Genomic DNA, 24,515 nt, shown 5'->3' with positions numbered 1-24,515 from the left:
TCTTAGCGAGCTGATCTCGCGCTTAGCGCATGACCTTGATTCTTGTGCTCTTCCAGATTCCCTTGTCATGCTAAGCGCGCTGAAGTTTGCACTTAGCGGTGGATGTGCGCTGAGCCCATAGGGTCCACTTAGTGCGACTGATCCTTTTAGCACTTCAAGATTTTAGCCTCTTTTGACCTAAAATTATACAAATTTTATCATTAGATCACATGGGAGATACTCTTAAGACAGCTATTCTCACTCTACAAGATTTATATACAAATTCCTACAAAATAACTATAAATTGGGGAACTATACAAGTTTTAGAAAATGTTTTCTATACAAAAGTTTGTCATATAAGACGACTAACAAACTCCCCCAAATTTACATATTTGCTTGTCCTCAAGCAAAGAAAGAACAATTCACTTGTTCTCAAGTGTAAATATACAGTGGTTAATCAAAGTGGTGTTTGTTTCACAAAAAAATTTAATCATATGAAATGTATATCATGGAATGCTTCAATCAATGTCACTTCACAATACATGCAGCTTTTCAAAGATAGGAACATATGTAATAGAGTCACAACTGAAACAAGCTAGTAAGAATGATATATATCAAGGAAAGATCATCAACCAAAACCTCACAGTCGTTATTTCACTCAAGCACAAGTGTTTAGGCTCATTCCTTCATAAACAACTAGCATAAGTCCTAAATTTTGCATTTCATGTCATACCATACAGAAATAACACACAATATGATCTGTACTCTTTATAGCTTGTAGTTACAGATCTAACGGGGTATAGTAAGTGCTGTCAGTTTATATATATATATATATATATATATATATATATATATATATATATATATATATATATATATATATAGCATATTAGTCTAAAATAATTTATTATTTCGTTTATATAAATTAAAATTAAAATAATATACACATTTTAAATTATATTAAAATATGAATTATTTGATTAATTTTTTTTTAATTTTGATAAAATTTGATACATATGATCTTGATAATATATAGATATAATTCAACGGTTGAATCAATAAAAATCATATTTTATATAAAATTATAAAAATGATATAATAGTTGTCAAAGTTATACGGTGTAATTTGATTTCTCCTTAAGGAGAGATCAAATTATATTGATGTAACTTTGACAACTATTATGTCATTCTATCTATAATTTTCAATTGGATAATATTTTCTTAAAACATATGTTGGATAGATTGTTCCTTTCACATGAATCATATATGCAAAATTTCATATTAATAAAAAATCATTTGTTATTTCGTTCATATAGATTAAAATCGACATAATATAAACATTTTAAAATATACTAAAATATAGAACATTTGATCACCTTCTTCTTGTTCAATTTTGACAAAATTTGACATAGACAATCTTAGTAATATGTAGATATAATTCAATGATTGAATCAATATAAATAACATTTTATATCAACTTATAAAATAGTGTAATAGTTGTCAAAGTTACACTGATGTAATTTAATCCCTCCTCTTATTGTATTTCACAAAGAAAGATGATTGTGTCATCAAATACTCGAAAATATATTATTGTCCTTATAGAATTTGAATTATTGTTTTACTCATTTGCATCAGAAGGCACACTTGTTGTTTGTGCAAAGTGAAAGCTTGGTTAATGGATGAAAAAGGTTCATTGTCGGCATTGTTAGGCTTCCTTTGTGATGCAAACATTGTCTAAGGTGGAATATACCTTTTAGAAAGTTGTCAAAGGCCGAAGCTAGTGTACTATGTCTTGATCTAGATCTTATGCTTATCCGTCGTTCTCTGAATCTAAGCTTTGTTTGGTTCGTTTTGTTATTTTCTGTATTGGTTGGTCTTGTGTATTTATTATCCTATCATCCCTTATGTCCATGTTAATTTAAAGGAAAACATGCATTATATAATGTTTCCCCGTAAGGTGTTTTCAACATTGCGTTTATAGTGGATATCTTTTGCATAAGAAAAGGCATACATTTTTTGTTGTATTATTGAGAATGATTGAATCTGAAGAAGTGGTTTGGTTTGTTTATTTTGTTGTTGGTTTTTGTGGTATGTTGGTTTTAGTTTTGTGATAATGTTCCCTGTTTGTTGTACGAGCTTAGCATGCTAACACGTTTTCTACCCTAAATCACACTAACCATAACCCTAACTCCACTCATCAACATAACCCTAAACCATAACCATAACGCCAAGCCCTAAAACCTTAAACTGTAATCTTAAACCCTAACCCTAACCATGAACATAAACATCAACACTAAACACTAACCATAAATTGTAATCTTAAACCCTAAGCCTTAACCATAAACATAAATATGACCTTAATGACAACCCTTAACCCTAACCCTGATGACAAACTATAATGCTAACCATGAACCCTATTCCTACTAATGAATACCAAATCCTAACCATGACCATAAACCTTACTCATAACCTTAAACCATAAACCTTCACCCTAACCTTAATAACCTTTAACCATAAACATTATACCTTAACTATAACTATAACCCATAAACCCTCGTCCTAACCTTGAACATGAAACCATAACCTCCAATGTAACTCCAAACCCTCGCCCCTATCCTTACATGAGACCACAACAAACAAAACTTTCTAAACATCGAAGAACTTTAATACATGTTGAGTTCACCCTAACATACATCTACCCCTTAATCCAAGCAACCACAACAACCCAACATCTGCTAAACATCGAAATATAGCAAGACAAGTAAAGAGTCAACCATAAAACCAAAACATCTTTCACCATAAATCCTAACCTCCATGGGTATCACAAAGCTACCCATAATCCTAACCTGCTAACATGAAACCACATCAACATTAGCCCAACAATTAAACTCAAATTTCAAGTTTACCCTTTTTAAACTAACCCTAATAACATAACCCCCATTAAATATCCTAGTTGCAAAGTAATCAGACATACAACATAACCCCCATTAAATATCCTAGTTGCAAAGTAATCAGACATACAACATAACCCTAACCCTTCCATAAGTACTCAACATTTTTCTTGAACTAAGCAAAACCTAATTTTGTATAAACAATATAGTTTTTGAAGATCTATACTTTTAATAAAGGCCACTACAAAACATTCTTACTCATAACTCCTCTCATTCCAACCACATTTTTCTCATGAACTATTGTATTTCACTTTCATGACATGCTTTGTTTTTTAACAGAATCCAACATTTCCCTTTTTCACCAATAACTCAAAATCAATATTTCATTTTACTTTTAAAACCACAAATTATACATGTTTATAGTTTTTATTTTTTTTAAAATTATTCTAAATTGTAATATTGTAGTTTTTAATTCAAAATTCAAACTCTCAAATTTTTTTAAATATATAAGTAAGATACTCTTGTCAAATTTTCACTATATAAATAATTTTGTTAATATTAACTATCTGCATGAAAAAAAAAGCAATGAAAATCTATAACCACCTTACCTTAAACAATATTTCTTTCGTTCTAGATTATATGACATTTTAGAGGAAAAAAATTATTTTAAAATATATCTTATTTTACAAAACTAATGCTGCATTAAATATTTTTTTCAAAAAACATCCTTAATCAATAATTAGTGGGAATAAAACATAGGAAGAGTAAATGAATTATTAATTAAAAAGAAATAATATATTAGGAAGTTATGTAATATTTTTTTAAAATTCAACAAATTAAGTACATTCTTTAATAACTGTGTCAAAATCTTAAATGTAATATAATTTTAAACGAAGGGAGTAGAAAATAAAGAATTAAAAAAATTGTTTACTTTATTGGTCACTATTTTTTTTAACTAAGAACATTACCCATAGTTAGAAGTGTTCATCGATTAAATTAGTTTGGATTTAAGGCAAAATCAAAATTGAATTAATTATAATTAGTTTAGTTCAAAATTAAAATATAAAAAAATTATAATTACCCATTAGTTCGCATTTAACTTAAAATCAAAATTGAATCAGTTATAATTAGTGTAATTCAAATTTAAAATAAAATAATTAATTAACCAAAACACTCTGAAATAATTTAATTAGCTTGATTTAGTTTGTTGAGTTCATTGAATTAATCTCATCCGATGAAAATCTCCTACCATTAATTTTTAATAAAATTATTTACGTGTGCGATGTTCCCAAAAAAATTAATAGAGTTCAAGAAAGAGAAAATGTATTGATTTTATATTTAATTATTAATGTACAATTTGTTTAATGCGATGTTATCAACACATTTCAGTTATCGACTTTAAAATGTGTTTAGACGATATATTTATGGAATATGAAAATGACATTATATTTTAAAGTTAACACATTGAAATGTGTTGAGAACATATGAGTTAAAGAACAAAAATAGGTAAGCATTTATATAAAAATCATAAGAGAATGTTTTAATGATTGCGAATAATATAATTTTTTGTCTTTTGATAAAAATATTTTTATTTTAAGTTTCTTAAAGATATTAGTTAATATCTTTCTTTAATTAATATATAATTCACTTAAAAGTTAATAAATTGAAAAACTATATTTTAAGAAAAGACTACGAAAGGAATCAATAATTTTCTTTTCTTTTCTTTCTGGTTAGTTCTTATCAGAGCAGCTCTCATCTTTGACCAAATATTGTAAAAATAAAAAAATAAAAACTAAAAAGAAACTTTCAGTAAATTATACATTCTAGTGGACGACTCGAAACCTTCTCAATCAACCAATTCATGATAATCGTGTTTACACAGCGCAATTAAGCTTGTTCCACTAAACTTTAGTTGATTTAACAAGTGTTTGATACTTATCCATTTAGATATTTAATTGTTTTTAAATGTTTAAATACTTCCTCTTTACTTAAATATAAAATTCTTTTTTCAATTTTATTTTTCTCTTTTTATAATTTTTTTTCAAGTTATCTTTTGTATTAATTATTTTTTTACCCAAATATCCTTAATTACTTTAATAAATGTTATATACTAAAAAGATAAATGTATTATCTCTTGATAAGGATTAGATAAAAAGATTAACACATATTAATTAATTAAATGGAAAAAAAATTATGAATCTCAATAATTTAAAAAATAATTTTAACAAAATAATATAAATTGTTAATAAATTTAATTACTAACTATGTTAACCATCTTAAAGGATGTAATTAGTTTAAAAAGTCTTTTATTAGAGATGGAAGGGGTATAAAGTATTATAGTTAAAAAAAAAAAGATAATAATATTATGGGTTAAACATAGATATTTCATAGTTTCCTCTAGCCTTCATAGAATGTGTTACAACTTGAGTATTGAGGAACATGTAATAACATACTTTATAACATACTCATCTAAACACATTATTTTTTATTGGTTAAAATGTATAAAAAAATTATAAAATTAAGAGAGAAAGTTATTAAATGAGATATGAGATCTACTGAAATTTTGTAACTTTCATTACATTTCAATCAATAAAAAAGAGTGTTCAAAAGAATATATTAGAGGGTGTAACTCTATCATTTTGTCTTTCTTAAATTTTGGGTGAACTTTAAACTTGTCTTACCTTATAAGAAATGTTTAATATATTTTAAGGGAATTGATTCCTAAAGTTTAATTTATACTAGTTGGCCACACATCGATTTTTATGATTGTAACATGTAAGCTAGGCTGTTTAAAATTGATGAAGAATTAAGTATATATATATAATTAGCTTATTTTCATCTTCAAAATACTTTTAATCAATATCTTTTTCAGGAAGCTTTAAAGAATAATAACTTCTTTAAAAGTAATTATTGTAAAAAAAAATGCACTAATGGCAGCCACTCAAGCCTATTGGTTTCTAATCTAGGGTATCTTTCCTCTTTTTCTTTTTCTTTCTTTTGCTTATTCGATTAGAAAATATTTATGTGTAATGTCCCTGCTTTTTAAAGTAAAGTTGATTTGTGCACTCGCTATGGACACAAGAGGTGGGTTACAAGCTCACAAATAAATCGACTTTAAACAATCCCGACATGGATCCATTTTTAGTATTTAGTGCAAAGAAAGCAGAAAATGACATAAATATCTCTTTCAACAAAGATCTATTACTCTTTTTTTTTCCAGCCGCCATAATAAATATCTCGCACATGTAAAAAAATAATTAGAGTAAATTAAACCTCCTTGTTTCATCGATATTAAACTAGGCAACCATTCTCTTTATTTTAAAAAATATTTATTTTTCTCATCTTTTTTAACCATATTATATCTTTATTAAGGATTTATTGATCACTTTTAATAAAACTTCTCTCTACTTATATTTTTTATTTATAAGGGTGTACCTTAAAGTCTCGTTTAAAATATTCAAGTTTAGTTTTACTCCGACAAACATAATATCTCTTATCCTAAAAATGAAGCTAAATGTTTGTTTTGTTTGTCTCATTTAAAAAGTTAATATATAGATGTGGTCAGATATTAAATATAAATATATTTTTTAATTAGAATTTAAACCTTGATTTGTTAAATTGTGAGAACTAACTTTTTCGATTAGATTTAATAGTTTGTCGATGCAACTAATTTTGAACTTCTATTATTAAGTTTATAATTTTCGGAAAATAAAATAAAGATTTTAGATCAAATTAATATAGTAGATGTATTTAAAACTTTATTTGTATTTGTTTGAAGAAAGTAAGTGCGTTACACGTAAGTTCATGATGTGACGATGAGGGATTGCAATATGACAGAAGTTCTTATACGACTATTAAGGGGTAATCACATTTGTTTACATCTAATGAGATGGTAGCATTAGAGTCAGAAGCAATTAGGTAAGAAAAATTAAACTAATATAAGCTAATATGTTATAAGTGCAAGAAACATTATTATTTAACAAAGGGAAAAAAGATGAACCAAGTTGTATTGTCAACAAAAGACAGAACAAAACTTCAATTAGGTAAGACTGAAGTCGCCGGTTGGGACTCATGTAGTTGATTACATTACTAGATAATTTCATAATTTGCATAGCTTTAGTTGTTGCCCCAAGATTTCCCCACAATCGTGTTTGATGCTAAGTTTGACTCTTTGGAAGTCTTTGGCTCATCTATCAAACATAATTATTAATCAATCAAAAATCACTAATAACATTTCTCTAAAAATACGTATCGATTGAATGATAATATAAAATTATTTTATAATATTATAATCTATTTTCTCTAAAATGTATGCATAGATTAATTTAACAATAAATTTATATTAGAAAGTGCATTTTTTATTAAGATGTGTGAAAATGATTTTTCAATATTAAAATAAACAGACAATTAATAAATGCTAGAAGTACATATCCGTAAGGTCCTTCTGGCTAGGGAGGTGGACTTCAATTTTTAGATCAAGTCGCAAGTATTAAGTGTTAGCAGTTTGTACTTTCTAAATTTTTTGTAAGAAATTAGAAGGATCAAATCATTAATATTTGATTAATCGAATTAATAACAAGTAATGGGATAACAGCTGCCAAAACTTTTAGTCATGTCAGGTGTACAGATCATTAGCACTCAAATTTCACAACACATTACAATTGATATGAGTAAACCATCTTAAGCATCATGATGTCCATTTGACTATAAAATAAAGACTTATGATAGAAGAAAAAAACTAGTACTACAAATAATGTACAAGACTATCATTATTGTCACTCTACAAAGATATATTGCTATCAGGTATCATATAAACATCTTAAGCAAACTGCCCAAATGACAGCAGTTTACTGAAATCTACCACTTTGAGCCCTCTTGCAACACAACCATAATAATTATCTCAGTTGGGGTTGTGATGATTGTCACATTGAGTGAACATTTTCTTGATGGCCTCTTCCTTCTCATCAATGAAGTTAAAGAAGTTAACAACAACCTGGGAACAATGAATGCCCGATGGTTCTGTGGATGAAGAAGCAACATCTTTTTGTCTTTGTTTGAAGCGGGCATATTGGCGAATCATTAGCAGCAGAAACAGTGCAAGTGCAACAAGCAAGACAATACCGCATGAGAGATACAGACCCCAAAAGCTAATCAAGTGAAGCTGGTCAGGCTTGGAGTTGCTTGTCCTATCTTCAGCACAACCCATTTTACAGAACCACTTCTCATGTATCTTACGGAGATCTCCATTCTCAGAGAGTTTCAAAATTGCTGTAGACATGTCATAGGCAAGAGGAGACTCTCTCTGAAAAGCCTGGTGTGTTGTTATAAAATGTCAGGAAATGCCAAGTATAATATAGAACATAAATAAATTAACAGACAATTTTCATGATGTCCTGTGTTCAAAACCAAATGACAAAAAATGCAATTCTGGATTGTTGTATTAGCAAGCACTACAGGCCATATCAAGCAAGTCTTTGGATCATATAAGAAAGGTACCACAAAGATAAGCTTTTATTTCAAAATATAGTTCTAAGAATTTTGAAAACCATACTTCCATTTAGTTGGTTAAAAGATATAATAGGCATGTTGCTTCTACAATCTACTTATCACTACTATGGGGAAATCAGGAGCACTTTATTTTAATCACGGATACAATAATATCTAATCACTTACAAATCCCCAACTGCTTCTGGCGAATGGCTGTCCAATAATACCAAAATCAGTTTCATTTGACAGAAATAACTCAACATATGGAAGCTCATCAATGATAGCTGCCACCCCTCCACCAGATGGCCCCTTCTGAAGTGCTGTAGCATATTCCTCGGGGGAGCCTAGGGGAATAAGTCTTGATTTTGATACATAAAGATTATCTGTCAGATAGTTGTAAGCAAATGATCCTACTTGGTATCCGATAGGCCAGTTACTTGCAATCAAGCTATCAATTCCAGTGATGGGCGATGAAAGCTGCTCCACTGTAAGAATTGAAGTCAAGCTCGCTGTATAGCTAGCCGTGATCACCATCAATAGAAAAAGCCAGACTATCATCACCATTTTAGAAAGTGAGCTTACGGTGTCTTCCTCTGATTTCATGACAAGGTGAAAGATTATCAGAATGCATAATGCAGGTCCCACAAATATCATTTTCACCAATATAATTATGAATGCCAGAGAAAAGATTCATAACCATTCATGTTTTCCTTTGTTGATTTTACATTTAAACTATATGGTATTATGCAAATGGATGCAAAACTGACAGCAGGGAATGATATACTCAATTTGACAGGTTTATATGTGCATACCATAAGTAAAAAATACAATGGATTAGCATTCTTGCATGGAGATACTATTAAATAAAGTTTTTATGTAGATGTTACAAATATGTACTTAGCGCAAATTGACTAATAAAATAAAATTTTAAAAAAAAAAAGCACAAACAAAATTAACATTTTCACAACAAATTAGCAACTAGCTCTTATCTAAATCTTATAGAGTTTACTATTAAAACTTACAAAAAGTGAGGGGGCAATGGATATTAGCTGACATTATTTGGTTGACTCATTGAGCCCATGGATTTTACAAAAAGTAAATTATATCATGACCTTGAGAAAGAAAAAGAAAAGAAAGGAACTATTAGACTATGGAGCCAAATGTTTTCTTACGATTTTTCTTAAACAATGTTGAGAGGCTGAACCTGAAAAACAAATGACAACATGGAGTTAGAATCTACAACACAAGATCAACAGGGGATCTAATACTGCATCAAAGTTTATAAACTAAGTGTAAAAAGGTAACCAAATCACACTAATAGTAGTTCATCAGAAAGAAAAAAAAAAAAATATATATATATATATATATGCCAAATTGCATAACTTAACTAGAAAAGCTTACATTAACATTGTCACAATTTGCTTCTTAGGAGGACCACGGAAGTCATTATTGACTCGGTGCTCAAGAATCCATATAACAACTCCAACCACCAAAAATGATGCAGCAGTGGCACACCACATATCTGCCGTAAATGGTTGGAGGAACACCCAAGCATTTGATCTTGCTTTGTTGATAGGAGCCACTATGACAAGGCTAGAGGATGCAAAAGGCTGAGAAAAATCCACAATCATTGTACGATTTGTCACAATTGCAATGTCTCCAACAACTGCATCATATACCTAAACCAAATTTCAAGCATAACAAAGTTTTAAAAAACAAATAAAATTCAAATAAGTAATAAATGTAAAATAGCCACCTATATAAAGCACCTAAGAATTATCAATTTATCTTATATTGGATAACACTGAACAGAAACCAATAATGCCAATTACAATTTTTCAATTTCTTTTCCCTTCTTTACTCACATGCAATATCCACCCAAGAAAACTACACAAAAACAAAAAGAAGGAAAGGTAAAATTGTACAAACGTTTGAGTAAGAAAACACATAATATTATGTCGGCCATCTGAATTTTTACATGTAGCATAGCTGTTTTCTGTAAAACACAGTCTGTCAATTTATAAAAACAAAGATTAACCAATTTTGAGTAGATAAACATGAATTAACCAGTGTTGAGAATATTTCCTTTTTCATTGTGTATCACTTACATTTTCATCAACCATTTTCACAAGTGCATCATAATTGGGATTTGCTTTACCGTTCCCAAAAGGCTTGAATACAAAAGGAACTTCATATGGGATAAATTCTAGGGCTTTCTTGAAGACATCGATGCAGTACCCCTGAATTTGATGACTATCTGGCAGTTCAGTTACGAATTCAACAAAACTTGCTCTTTTTGGCACTCCAATTCTCAGTGGCTTGGTATTATCAGCAATCACCCAGCCACGAGGTCGATCGGTAATTCCACCGGGCCAAGTAATATTTCCAAGCTTCTGATCTTGGGAAAACCTGTTATATTTCCGTTTTTTAAGAGCTGTATGGGGTACAACTGAAAATCCTGAATTATTAGACCAAAAACCAACACCTTTAATTCCCATCTGATTGACATTTATAATATCATAACCACCACTTACAATACTTCTGTCAGAATTAAAATGAAGTTGGCCACTCACACCAGTAAAATTTGATTGTAATAATATGTCGACAAGATCAGATCCACCAGCAAAGATTTTGAGCTTGTCAAGCTGAATACCAATTCCTACCATATGAGATAAGTTATAGTTATCAGGAAACGAGAAGGTAATAGTATTGTGTACTTTGATGAATATATCAATTGCACGTGCAACTGCCCAAACTGTGTCATAAGCATAAATTCCATAAGAGTTCAAACTAGTATTTGCTAATCCTTCTTTTTGCATTTCTATCCATCGAGAAACAAAAGCTTTCTTTTTGCTGGAATCTGGAATGTGTTGACGAAGACCAACAACCCCATGGAGAACACTGAAAGAGGTCTGATTCACAGGAGATAATGAATCTAGTGTAGCTGAGAGCCAATCCGTGACAAGCCAGACATAATCCTTGGCCATCATTTGAAGATTATGGGCAATGGAAAAAATTCTCAATCTCGGATCAGGGTTGACATGAACAACATACACACGAGGACCAAACACTTTGGATTGATTGAGCAAGTTAGTGAATTCATCCAAATCAAACTTAATACTTAAAGGCAATTTATAAGAAATTCTCAATCTCCTTTTTTCAAGCTCATCTCTCAAAGCAGATACTCCATTTCTTCCATAATCATCATCCAAGAATACAACAATGACCTCTTTCCATCCATGAAAGTCAATTAGATCAGCCATTGCAGTCATTTGTGCCAAGTCACTTTGTGTAGTTCGAATGAAGAATGGAAACTGGAGGGAGGACAGGGTTGGATCGGTGGCAGCATATGAAACAAGAGGAACTTGGAGAGCATCAGCAATTTGAGAAACCGTGTGAGCTACGGCAGATGACTGTGGACCAATTATGGCTGCAACCCCTTTCTCAAGTACCTGAAAAGCTGTATAATGAGAATATTTAATTCAGATAATGTAAATTACAAGTACCCCCAAGTTTAAATTTGCAAATTTTACATCAAAATGATCCAATGGACAATGTTTGTGGACTGTCTGACCGAGATAAAGGTCAGCTATGTAGGTCCTTCAGCGGACCCAACCCTAAGAATGCAGTCAAGTAAATCTTTAACGAGTACAATACTCAGGCCAAGTTCACCGCCCTAGACCAGCCGACACCGCGGGCTGAACACTGCAGCTATCTTATTCTACTATACAATTATCACGGGGCCAGAAAGTCCTGTAAGTCTCAAACCCATAGGCCTAGACCAAAAGAGATTCTAGATTCTAGTGTTGTCTCACACGTGACTGAGGTGCAATAAGCATCACTACCCCTCGAATGTAAGAAAGGCACCATACACACCATCCCTTGAAAAAGGTGGGAACCATTAGAAGACGGTTAGAGAATACACTCCATAAAAAGGCTTGCTGAGGCTTATTGAGATTTTAACTGACTTTAGAATTCTCAGTGAGTGTGTTCTCAAGCATGAACAGTTTATAAAGTTAAGTTCAAGTTTTAATAAACCAGTGCATCAAAACGAGGAAACAACATGTACTGTAAACTCGGAATACGATAAGCTGTCGCTAGAAATCCAAAACATGAATCATCATAGAAAACGATGCTGTATCATAATAATAAGCCTATTACCAAGGATGATTAAAAGTAATATGCATAAGAAAACAATCAAACTTAAAAACAAAATTGGGATTAGCTGAGAATTAAAGAAGTAACAAGTCAATAACATCAGAAACTAACAGAATTCAAGCTTAAACTCAGAAACGGCAAAAGGGCAGGGATTTATATTAATATTTTGCAATTCTCACAACAACAATAACAACAAAAAAGTGATGAGGTTGAGGGTTGGCACCTCCAATTGATCCCAGAAAGGCATTGCACATGGCATCCTTCATAATCAAGTTGAGTTTGGTTCCCTTGAGAACTGTGGGGTCCTCATTGACATCAGAAATGGCCATTTCCATAGCCGTCTTCGCAGCTCTACCTATGACAGTGTCGAAAGCAAAAACCGCACCAATGTTCACACTGCCAGGCCTTCTGCTGTGAGCAACACCACATATCCAAATCCATGTGACAAGTTGCAAAAACATAAATTTCTTCATGTTTGACCCCCAATTTAAAGTCAACCCACCAATTTCTTCACCGTAAAGACCCAAACTTGCTGACACCCAGTTTCCAAAAGCGCCAAAACATGGTTGAAATAGAAGAAAGATTGCAAATTTCTGGGTGCCCAGATGAGTTTGGTTGGAAAAGCAGAAATACAACGATGCCCTACAGCATAAAGTTGTTTAGCTATTGACGGGCATTTAATTCAACCCAATCACTGCCACTGGTCTAAAAGAAAGGTGCCATTCTATTCCAAGAGAGTATAGTATTGGATAAAGAAATATTGGGAAATGATGGGTAGAATAGAGAGAGAAAGTGAAGAGAGGTAGCATACCACATACTAAAAATACTACTACAAACTAGGAGTGGATCCTGTGCAACACTGATTTTTAAGTGACAAAAAAAAAGGGCAAGAGAGAAATGCAACACTGATTTTTACGTTAAAAAAAAGTAAAAGAAAAAAAAGGCAATAATAGAGTAAAAAAAGTATAATTATCTGACGGCTGACACATGATAACAGTTGAACAATTTTATTTAAATATAGATAAGATAAAGTATTATTTATACATTAAATTTTGAGAAATGTCTTTAGCATACTTTTTCTTGTTATTTTCCATTTTTATCTCAAAAAAATTAGTTTCTCCCATTTTAGATTAAGTATCTTCCATTTCTTGGTTTATTTAGTTAATAATATTAAATTTCTTAATAGTTTATATTATTTTTAAAATTATTAAGATATATTATCGTATTATTTTTATTTAATTGATTAATATATGAAAAGAGAATAATTGTAATAGAACTTGTTTTTGTTAATTTATGATTAATCATGTTTTTCAATCTTCGATAGAAATATTTTATTTTATTATTTTATAATATTTATAGTTTATTGACTAAATGAAATAATTATTATAAAAAATTGCTTCATAAATATTACTATTATTTAATAAAAAAAATAATATTGGTAGTTGATAATGGTAAGTGAGATGAGAAATGTTGTGGGGTCACTGTGTGTAGTTTTGCTTTTCTCTCTCACCAAAAAAAAAAAAAACAAATGAGTAGTGTGAGAATGAAACTCTTATGAAATGAGCACAAAAAATGATTGGTAGAAAGCACGGCGTATGATAATCAAGACGGTTGATATCAATTTTTTCCTCCCGTTAAGGTCATTTTTTTTTTTGTATTTATGTTGCATTTATTTCACGTCTTTTTCACATTTTTTTTAGGTCTTTTTCACATTTAAAATCGTAACAAAACAAGATCCAAAAGGACTAATGATCAACATAGTAGTACTCCCTCTAGTCTCCATAACTTTTTTTAATTGTCAGATTTTTAATTAAAAAATTCTATTTATTTATAGTTTATGAAGTTTAAAATCACATTAATTATTTTTTATTAATTATATTTTTATCTATGTATTTATGTGGAATATCAAATACTTTTTTGAACGTGGACATATGTTAATTTTCTCAGCTTTTTAAAATTTATTAAAATTTGTTATTTACTTATTTCCTTTATGAATGTAGATTTGCTGTGATTTAAAGATTTAAATCCAACAATTTATAATATATTGAATTTCTATAGTCTTAAAAGTTATAAGTCTTCAAATAAATCGGTGAATGCTGTTTTTATTGTGAGAAATTGATTTCCCCAACATCGTAAAGCTATAGTCTTAAAAAAAATTGGAGAATGGCGTTTTTTATTAGTATGATGTAGTCACATTTCAAAAAAATAGTGTGATTTAGTTTCATATAAAAAAAAAAAAAAAAATAGCATGATGTAGTCTACTGGCCTGTCACAAAAAAGTCTCATATGCTTTTTTTCTAGCCAAAAAATCTCTATGAAGAAGAAAGCACGTCTTAATTATCATTACACTAAACTAGCTAATAATAAAATTTATATAAATATTAACTATAAATATTTTTTTTGGGAGCCTAACGTAAGAGTTTGGGGTTTGTTGGTCAGCCTTGTGTATTGGTTAGTAGCGAAAAATTATTAAGTTAATTAACTTATTAAACTATAAATATTTAATAAATTATTTGTTAAAATAATTGGTAAATATAAAGTGATAAAAATAAATGTTTATATGAAGTTTTATATAAGGATAAAAATAATAGATTTCTCTACCAAAATATAAAAGTGCGAGCCTTTTTTATTGAGAGATGTTAATTGTTAACTTTTTGTTAAAATGTTAACGTGAGAAATTTAAACTCACGATATTGTTCTCTCTCCTCTTTTTAATGACACTAATAAAAACCACTCAAAAAGCAGAAACGCGAACCAAATTGATATTTTTTTTATTTGATCCGATTCATTTATTGTCAAACTGTGCGGTTCAGATTATGGTTTATGTCTACAAATCATAATTATTAAAATATTTTTAGTTGCATGTAATAATAGTTAGTATTCATATTTTTTTAATGTTTTCATACTCTTCAATTTTGATTATAGAACTAGAATGACAGTAATACTAACTAAAAATATATTTATCAATACAATATATGTTAATTAATATCACCAGTTTTTTTAATGTTTGTTAAAAAGAAGGTATATCAAAAATGATAATTGTCTACTTTTTTTATGTATTTTATGAAATTTTCGTAGTGATGCTTTTATAATTATTAGAGAAAATAAAACAAAAAACGTTTATTCAAACTAAATAAATATTAATTAGTTAACTCTAATTAACAATGAGCATTTGAAAACTATCATGCATCATATTGATAAATTTGTTATTTTTTTGTTATTATATTTATTAATTACAGATAATATATAATATAATGCCTAGATCTAATTTTGGCTATTGGGTAGTTAAATTGATAAAATTTTGATATATTTTTATTATAGAATGTTTGGCATATTAATAAATTTTATAAATTCTTATAAATAGATTTTTTAATATAATTTGATTTAAAAGATGATGAAAAAAAAATTCTATTAGAATAATTATTCAAATAAGAATCACAAATATTGATCTAAATCAAATCATAAATGATTAACTTGTTGATTTGATTCGGATTTAACATTAAATATAAAACCGAAACATGTATAATTTTAATGTCTAGTCTGAATAATTTTTTACACAAAAATCGAACCAAACCGTGAAAGCTCTGGCTGTAATTGTAAGTGATCTTGTACTTTTTTTTCTATGGATAAGAAAAAAAAATATTTCTCTACCAAAATGCTTTGACCGAATACACCCGTTAAGTAATTTCCAGTTTTGGATGAACAAAATGAGCCTCAGCTTCAACACCAGCCCTACTTATAAGTGGGTTTTATCAGCATAAACCGTTTAGCTAAAATTAATGCGACCACGCATGACTGCATGAGATAGCTCAAATGACTTACAAAATTTACAAAGAGAATATATATATATATATAGACAATTTTAGTGAAGAATTAGGACTTGTAAAACCTTTTTTGTAAAAAAGCTTAATATAATAATATATGTTGTGAAATTTTTATAAGAGTTTGACGGGGAAATACATATATAATTATATATATTCGAACCTTATAATTCTTAGCCGGAACTCAACATATTTGAAGCCTAATCGTAAATACTTTTTTTTTCTTGTTAAATTTAATATTCAATTATTTTTTATATTTCTTGAAATCAAAATTCTAAATTAAGTTTTTATAAACTATAGAATTTATTATTGAACTTGAGTATATAATATACTATTTTGTTTATTGATTCATTTGATTAAAATTGCTTTTAGAAAAGCCATATAGTGTTTTGATGTCAAATTGTAAGTGACTGTCATTAATGTTTTCTTTAGTAGAGTAGAAATAATGATGAAGAAATAGGGAAGAGATAGAAGAAATAAGTGAGAAATAAAAGGAAAAGTTGTTTGGCTGTATGAAAATAGGTGGAGAGGGGAATAAGAAGGTGTGGAGCTCACACCTCTTAATTTCCCTGTTAAATTGCAGAAATGGAATGAAGGAAATTCATGAGGCAAATTTTTGGGATTCAAAATAGCATTATTGTTAGTAGTTGCTCGAAATCACCACAAATTGAGCATTTTAGTGACAATTTTTAGTGTTATAGGAGGTTTAAAACCACATAAAACATATAGTTTTTTTAAAAAAAATATATAATGAATTTTCATGTTCTCATAAATAATTATGTTAATAAAAAATCAAAGGATTTTTTTTATTCTTTTTCCATTTCTCTTAAACCAAACACTTCTAAATTCACAATATTCCTTATCTATTTCCATTTATTTATTTTTCTCTTCTCTATTTTCATATACTCTATTTTCTTCTTCTACCAACATACCATAAGAAAGAAGGCAAAACAAATAAAAAATAAATAAACAAACTTAAGACTTTGACAATGATAGCTTGTTGCCCAGGCTCTCCTCAGATATTTTAACCACATGACACAAGATATCGTCGACTTAAGATTCTAAGACAACCTTCGCATCTTCAACATCAAAGGTGGAGTCTTCCTATGAAAAGAAATATTCATAAGATGAAAAGATGCATATGTGTCAATACCCAAGTAATCTTTCTTCTTGGATGATCTCCCATTTATTCGTAGGCAAACATCCTTGCAAGAAAACGATATACTGTCTTGCTTCTTTTATGGAGAAATTATTAGATGGTATAATCTAAGGATGAAACTATGTGTTCCTTTACAAGGACAGTCGCATCCTAAAAAATGAAAACGACTTATTATTTCTTTTTTACCCTCGTCCCTCCTCCAATATTGGGCCCTTAAAAGATAGGCCCATTTGCTTGTGATTTGTGGGACAATTGATCAATTTTTATATTTTTCTTTAAACTTTCATTAGATTTGATTTTAAAATAATAATTAGTAGTAGAAGCTAGTGAAGGCTTCAGCTCGGCTTGAGTTGAGTACCCAATGTTTGAGCTTGACGCATTACCTGTTATAGGCTTTTTTCAAAGGTTCTTCTCGGCTTACATAAAAGTCTGGTTTGGCCTACGGGTCTATTTAAAAGCTTGTTTAAAGACGTCTTTGATCAATTAATTATTTTAAAACCTAGTGAAATACTAACTGAAAAAAAGAAACTTATAAAATTTTATATAAGTAATGTACAAATCCAAAAATAATTGATAAACAAAATCATATTTTATTCAAGTCGTTAAAACACAGTATATCAAAAGAAAATGAAAAAAAAAACACAATATTAAAAAATGTATGGATTAGAAATGAGTTTGACCTTTTTATTTAAAAAAGCTTTTTAAAAAGCTTGAGCTTGGCCTTGTAGTAAACAAGGCAAGCCGAGTCGAGCCTTAAATAGGCCGAACCAAAGGCCCTTGACAAGCTGTTCGACTCATTTCTATCCTTACACGCAAGCCTTAACGAAAGAGCTCCCTACATGAAGAAAGGGTTAGATATTAAATGCATTCAACAACCCTCTTCTTCTATCAGACAAAGACAACATATACTTGAAAACATGATCTATACAAAACAAAAAGCTTTTAAAGAATTAGTTAGTTGATTATGTGCAAATATTTCTTACCTTCTTCTTCAACCAGTCTTTCTGATTATTCTTGTAAGATTTGAGAAATCTCTCAAAACACTTTGAACATTTTGAGAGAAAAAGACTAAGTGTTTAGATTGTTTATACGTCTATAAAACAATTTTGTGTTAGTCTCTAAGCCATCATTCATCAGAAATCTTGTCTGATTTGTTTAGAACTAACAGTGACTTGATAGGAAAAATATATTGAGTGTTAATCAAACTTGGGATAAAGTTTGATTTATAAGAGATAGAAATGATTGTGACATATTACTTATAACTCATGAATAATTATAAGATAAATTGCATTATTCGAAAGTTTATTTCTAAAGAGTTTTTGAGATAAAGGTTGTATTTCTTTCTTACAAAGTTGTCCATGCAGACAAAAAAGACTATTGTTTTCAAAAAGAACTAAACTAATATTATAAATCACAATTCAATCTCTCTCTTTCTTATAATATTTGTCTTTAATAATTATAATATATATATATATATATATAATGTAGATATTGATTAAAACTCTCAACTCATGATAACTCCATACTACCCAATAATTTTCCCTCCAGTAAAGTTAAATATTGTAGTGGTTGTTAAAAAATTAAAAACTAACAATTAATATTTGTTGATAAAAAAAAATAATCAGTAGACATTGAGACCATTTTCCTATGACCATTAAGCAACTATTGGGGGAGCTTTGTTATCTCAACTATGGGAACCCCTCCCTTTATGAATTTAGTTTTTCTGTTGTTTATGTGTTGTCCCATGAAAATAACACTCCATGACAAATATATTAATATTTAATGATAACATTTAATTTTAAAAATGATCAAAACTGTATAACTGTAGAGGGACAGCACAACGACTGTATAATTGTAGAGGGACAACACAATGACAGCACATGGAGAGACATCAAAGAAATCAAATCCCTCCCTTTACTTTGAGACCATTTTCCTATGACTATTAAGCGATTGGGGAAGCGTTGCTATCTCAATTATGGGAACCCCTCCCTTTACTTTGGACTTTTCTTGTTTTTCTTGAGTTGGCTTCCTCGTCATAAGGGATTTCAGATAGAGTCGCTTGTACTTGCACTCTCCAACATTTCTTAAAATTTATAATCTTAATGACTTAACAATGAACAAAATGTGAGATTAACGTTAGTATATTAGTGTTACCTTTTCTACTTTAAATTGTTTTTCTACCCAAAAAATGTTAATTTATTATTTTTTGTTAAAAATATCGGTAGAAGAATTCAAATTTACGACATTTTTCCCTTTTTCCTTCTACTTCAAATTGCTGCTTAGACAACTAGAATTAATCCTTGGCAGTTTTAATTTTTAATTCCCTACCTCATAATGGAACAACGAAGTGTTAAACTACCTTGTTGAATCTCTAGAATTAGTCCTTATAAATTGGTTTCAATAAAAAATAATAATAAAGAGAATATTATGTCTCTCTTGCTCTCCTACATAAACAAGTTGTTCTTCAATTTAGTAGTGGTTCCTTCTTGTCCTCCCATTTGGTCAGCCTCTTGGCTGCTTCCTCTACCTACAATGAAGAAAATTCTCATTAGACAGAAAAATTAACTTCCCCATTGCATGCATAGTTTTACGGAAATAAATTATTGCAGCTATGGTTTTTTACCTCCTTAGTCCAATCCGTTCTAAATGTGACCCACAGTAGAATAATTGTTTGCATAACGGTGCCACCTAGCATTCCCAGCCATATTCCCTGCCACAAAAAAGCCCGTCTCGTTTATAAAAGTTGCATTTGTTTAGTGAAATATATACTAATTATAGCAAAAAATAAATCCTCTTCTTTTAGCATTGAAATATATGCACTTTTTATATTAAATACAAAAACATATGAAATATTAATTAAAGAATAAATAATACGTGCTTTTATAAAATAATCATTTCAAAACATCATATGACAAAATTTATTAGTTTTTATAATAATTATATTAAAAGTTACATAAAAAATAATCCTTACCGGTTGGTAAACTAAAAACTTTGAAAGTGAGAATTCTAAGACTCAATTAAATAAAACAAAGTATGTGATGGAGTGCACATTAGTTAAAAGAGTAAATTATACTAATTATTTTTTAGGTTTCGTAAAATTAAAAAAAAATAGCTCTATATTAATCCTCTTAATTATTTGAAAATTATGCACCACATTCCTTTAAATAATATTATACTAACTTTTAAATTTTTTTAAAATATATTAAACCGCACTCTTCCTATAACTAGGAGGGAAGGATATTGGAAATGTTAAAAAATAAAATAAAAATTGTATAATTTTACAAAAGTGATTAGTATAATTTAGTCTAGTTAAAACTATATATTTTATATCAATTATGAAATGGAAAAGCGAAAATTAGGTACCTTGGCACCAAATTGAAAATAAAAGCCGAGAACCGCGCCCAATGGTATGCCAACTCCATAATAACAACCCACGTTTACATAAGCTACGAAAGCTTGCCATCCACATCCAACAGCCACCCCTTCATTCATACATACACGATATGTTATGATTCATGCATATATAAGAGTTCAGAGTTATGTGACTCAATTTAATTAATTACTAATGATTATTATTCATGAATTGTTTAAATTAAGTTGAGAAAACAGAATAAATAATTGAGTTTAATTTATTACCAGATAAGACGGGTTGAATGCCATTGAGGACAAGAGAAAGGGCAAGGAGTGGACAAAGATCTGAAACTGCAGCAGCAACCTCTTCACCCCCTGTGAAGGCATAGCTAATGACATCTCTTAATGCAAGAACCACCAGTGCTGCAATTACTGATATTATGAAAGAAATCACTGTCACCACAACCACCGAAAACGATGCTGATTTTGGACTTCTTGCTCCTAGTTCGTTGCTCACCCTCACGCTGCATTATATATTCTCACAGTATATAATATATAATAATACTTGCAAATTTCACAAGAAATAAATAAATAAAAAACAGGAATCCAATTACTACCTTGCAGCTGCATTGAATCCAACAGAGATCATGAACACCCATCCAGAAATTGTGGTGCTGCAATAACAAATAACAAGAGTCATAGTTTGATTAGATGAATCCTAAAAAAATGTACTCTATGAAGTACAGATACGCCAGTCTTTTATCGTATTTCGTGTCTGTGTCAGTGTTCGACACCAATACCACACCTGTAGTACGAACTATATTTCAGGGTGTTCACGTGTTCGTGTTGTGTTTGATGTCCATGTCAGTTTCATAGGTTTTAAATTTTTATTTTAAAAAAACAACAACAATTTAATTAAAACAAATAAATAAAATAAACGCACGATTTATTGGACAAATCAAATCAAATTGTAGCAAAATTCTGATGCTCCTTACGTCACGTTCAAAAGTGTCTGCCCGGATAACTCATCTGAGTTGGCAGTCAGTCATTTTGCTTTGTGGGGTCCAATGACTAAATAATTCACATGAGTCGCACGCGTTTGTTTATTTATTTTTATATTTGGGTTTGGATTTCAGAGTGTGATTTCTGGTTTGAATGCTCCTTCAAATCACATCAGGACAGAAAATATACTGACAAGTAACATGACATCAGAACACCTTCTCCTATTTTCTTCTTATCTTATCTTTTTGTTCTTTCTCTTTTAAGATTATTTATTTTAGAAGTGTGATTGCGATATTTTTTTAATTCAAAGGAAAATGAAAGAAAAAATAGCTTTAAAAATAAAATAAGAATCACTCTTCCATTTAAATTTATTTATTTTTCCTTTCTTTTCCCTAAATGGCTTCTGTGAGCATCCAAAAACGGTGGTAACCAAAAGGAATATGTGCCCGTCTAATTTGGTTGAGCGAATTGAAAAAGATAAAGAGAAAGATAAAAAAAAAACTGTTTAATTTACATAGATGAGTAGAAAAATAAATAAATTATATAAAAATCTTCTAAGACTAGACGAAAAAATTAATTTAAAAACTAAACATGTTATAAAAAATTATTTATTTATATAAAAAAAGAACCCTTTTAAACCTTTTTTTTCTTAAGAATTCCAAAACAATAATTAATATCCTTATTTTTTCAAACAAAGAATGAAAATAGAATGTTTCTATCATATTTTTTTCATTCTCTATTTTCTCCGAACAAACAATGGCACAAACTAAAGCAGCTTATTGTACTTGAATGGTGATTATTTCACACCTCATTTTGGGGTATATGCTGCTTAAATTAAATAAGAAATGCTGAAAAGCTAGATATAATGGGGAAAAAAAGTGTTAATTTTGATATATTTTGAATCTGGAGAAGGTTGTATATTTTTATATATGAATGGATTTGAAATTTCGATGAGAGATGCAAAGTAAGAAATAAAAGAAGTTACCAGATAGAAAGGGAATCAAGAGCCAACTCAGGATTAGGGAGAAGCCCCGCGAGCAAAACCAGAATCTGAAAGTACCATGTCTCCAGGCACAGCATGACCGCGGACGCAGCGGAGAGCTTGAAGAACCCATACAAACCGCTAAACGCCTCCCACGTGAACCCCTGCCACGTGCGCCTGCACCTCTCGCTCTTCACTATGTACACGTACTGTCCAATCACCATTATCCACCACGACAGGCTCAGCACCAGCGACGCCCCCAACAGCCCCAACCCAATCTCGTACACCGCCACCCAACTCATCCCCAGGTGGACCACCAGCGTCGCCGCTGATATGTACGCGCTCGGTGCCACTATGCTCTGCGCTTGGAGAAACTTCTGGATCGGGAAGTTCGCCGCGTATGCGAATATCTGTGGGATCAACCCGTACACAAAGAGTGCTGCCGCCGACGCGATTCTCGGTGATTCCCCGAGGAATATTAGCATCGGTTCGCTGAATACGTATATCACGGTCAACACTACGCCGGCTAGTGAGAGAAGAATCGTTGACCGCTGCATGTAGACTCCTAACATCCCGTACTTTTGAGCTCCGAATGCTTGTCCGCATAGCGTCTCCACGGCACTCCCCATACCCAACTGCAAGTAATATATATAATTTTGTGTTTTTCAATAATTACGCGCAATTATCAGCAGAGATTCACTTGAAAAGAAAATGGTGGTACCATGAGGCCGTAGGCGAACATTTGGATGCCGGTGTTGCCGAGGGAGGCGGCGGCGAGTTCGAGGTTGCCGAGGTGGCCGGAGAAGATTTGGGTGGACATGGACATGAGGTAGTTGATGAGGTAGACGATGACGGCAGGGGCGGCGAGGAAGAAGAGGAGCTTCAACTCGATCCAGGTGGCGGGTCCCACACGGTTGAGGAAGGGTAGGGTGTCGTCGGAGAGAATTCTCTCAAGTTGCCCATGGGAGGAGGACTCGTGCTTTGAGTTTGATCGAGTTCCCTCCGCTGTTAACAGTGGCTCTTTCTCCGCTGAACCCATTGATCTCGATCCGAATTCACGGCAAAGAAGGCTTTCTCTCCTGTAACGTTTGGAGCAGCAGCAATCTCGCCGCCACAAGTCCCAACTCACCTACCACGAGGAGCCGTAAGGCACACCATCTCTTATATATACACATATAACGAGAATATTATATTATATTATATTCAACAACCACTAGGAGGCGGAACTCACTGTAATTATAACTGATTTGAAACGTGTTTGGGTGGGATAATCGTAGAAATGCTAGCTTTTTCGTTATGAAAATTACTAGAATATATGTGTTGATTTTTTATCCAAGTCAATCTCATTTTTACAAGAAAAAAAAAAACAGAATGTTAATTTTTTTTTTCAGCCAAAAGAAAAGCTTTTAATAAATGAAGGTACAGGGTACCAATCCGTATACAAAGTCATAAGAAAAATAACAGTTCAACATTGTAACTTAATGTTGTATTGAATCCAATCAAAGCCAATCACAATTGTAGAAAAATACTGACCCCTATTACATAACCAGAGCATCACATTCAAGATCAAATTCTGCATAATTCAAAAACATAATCTTATATCTTCAGCAGTAAACTGGCATATCCAACTTTGCCTTCTACTGAACCTTCCCAATTTATTGATAGCTGTTGCTAGAGATATCATAT

General features: G+C 30.6%; 2 protein-coding genes across 3 annotated transcripts; both read right to left on the bottom strand.

The window, feature by feature from the left end:
• Window positions 1-7,401: 7,401 nt before the first annotated feature.
• LOC100796389 (glutamate receptor 3.7) lies at window positions 7,402-13,362 on the bottom strand. Of its 2 annotated transcripts, none has more exons than XM_003540257.5 (6): window positions 12,738-13,362; window positions 10,465-11,816; window positions 9,758-10,035; window positions 9,529-9,560; window positions 8,543-8,949; window positions 7,402-8,180 (listed from the first exon to the last, which is right to left on the bottom strand). In XM_003540257.5, exons 1-6 carry the CDS (start codon window positions 12,985-12,987, stop codon window positions 7,770-7,772), a joined length of 2,730 nt encoding a protein of 909 aa, XP_003540305.1. In that variant the 5' UTR covers window positions 12,988-13,362; the 3' UTR covers window positions 7,402-7,769. The 2 variants fall into 2 exon arrangements, with proteins under 2 accessions (XP_003540305.1, XP_006592814.1); XM_006592751.4 differs by having other exon boundaries at window positions 10,465-11,808; window positions 12,738-13,354.
• Window positions 13,363-19,842: 6,480 nt separating this feature from the next.
• Window positions 19,843-24,191, bottom strand: LOC100795338 (protein DETOXIFICATION 40). The gene is made up of 7 exons (XM_003540255.5): window positions 23,551-24,191; window positions 22,833-23,464; window positions 21,463-21,519; window positions 21,131-21,369; window positions 20,858-20,976; window positions 20,118-20,204; window positions 19,843-20,021 (listed from the first exon to the last, which is right to left on the bottom strand). The coding sequence occupies exons 1-7, from the start codon at window positions 23,866-23,868 to the stop codon at window positions 19,959-19,961; spliced, it is 1,515 nt and encodes a 504-aa protein (XP_003540303.1). The 5' UTR covers window positions 23,869-24,191; the 3' UTR covers window positions 19,843-19,958.
• Window positions 24,192-24,515: the final 324 nt, after the last annotated feature.

The sequence above is a fragment of the Glycine max genome, chromosome 12, assembly GCF_000004515.6.
Source record: "Glycine max cultivar Williams 82 chromosome 12, Glycine_max_v4.0, whole genome shotgun sequence".
Lineage (NCBI taxonomy): Eukaryota > Viridiplantae > Streptophyta > Magnoliopsida > Fabales > Fabaceae > Glycine > Glycine max.
The sequence above is the reverse complement of the archived record's forward strand: the minus strand, read 5'-3'. Positions and strand labels throughout refer to the sequence as shown.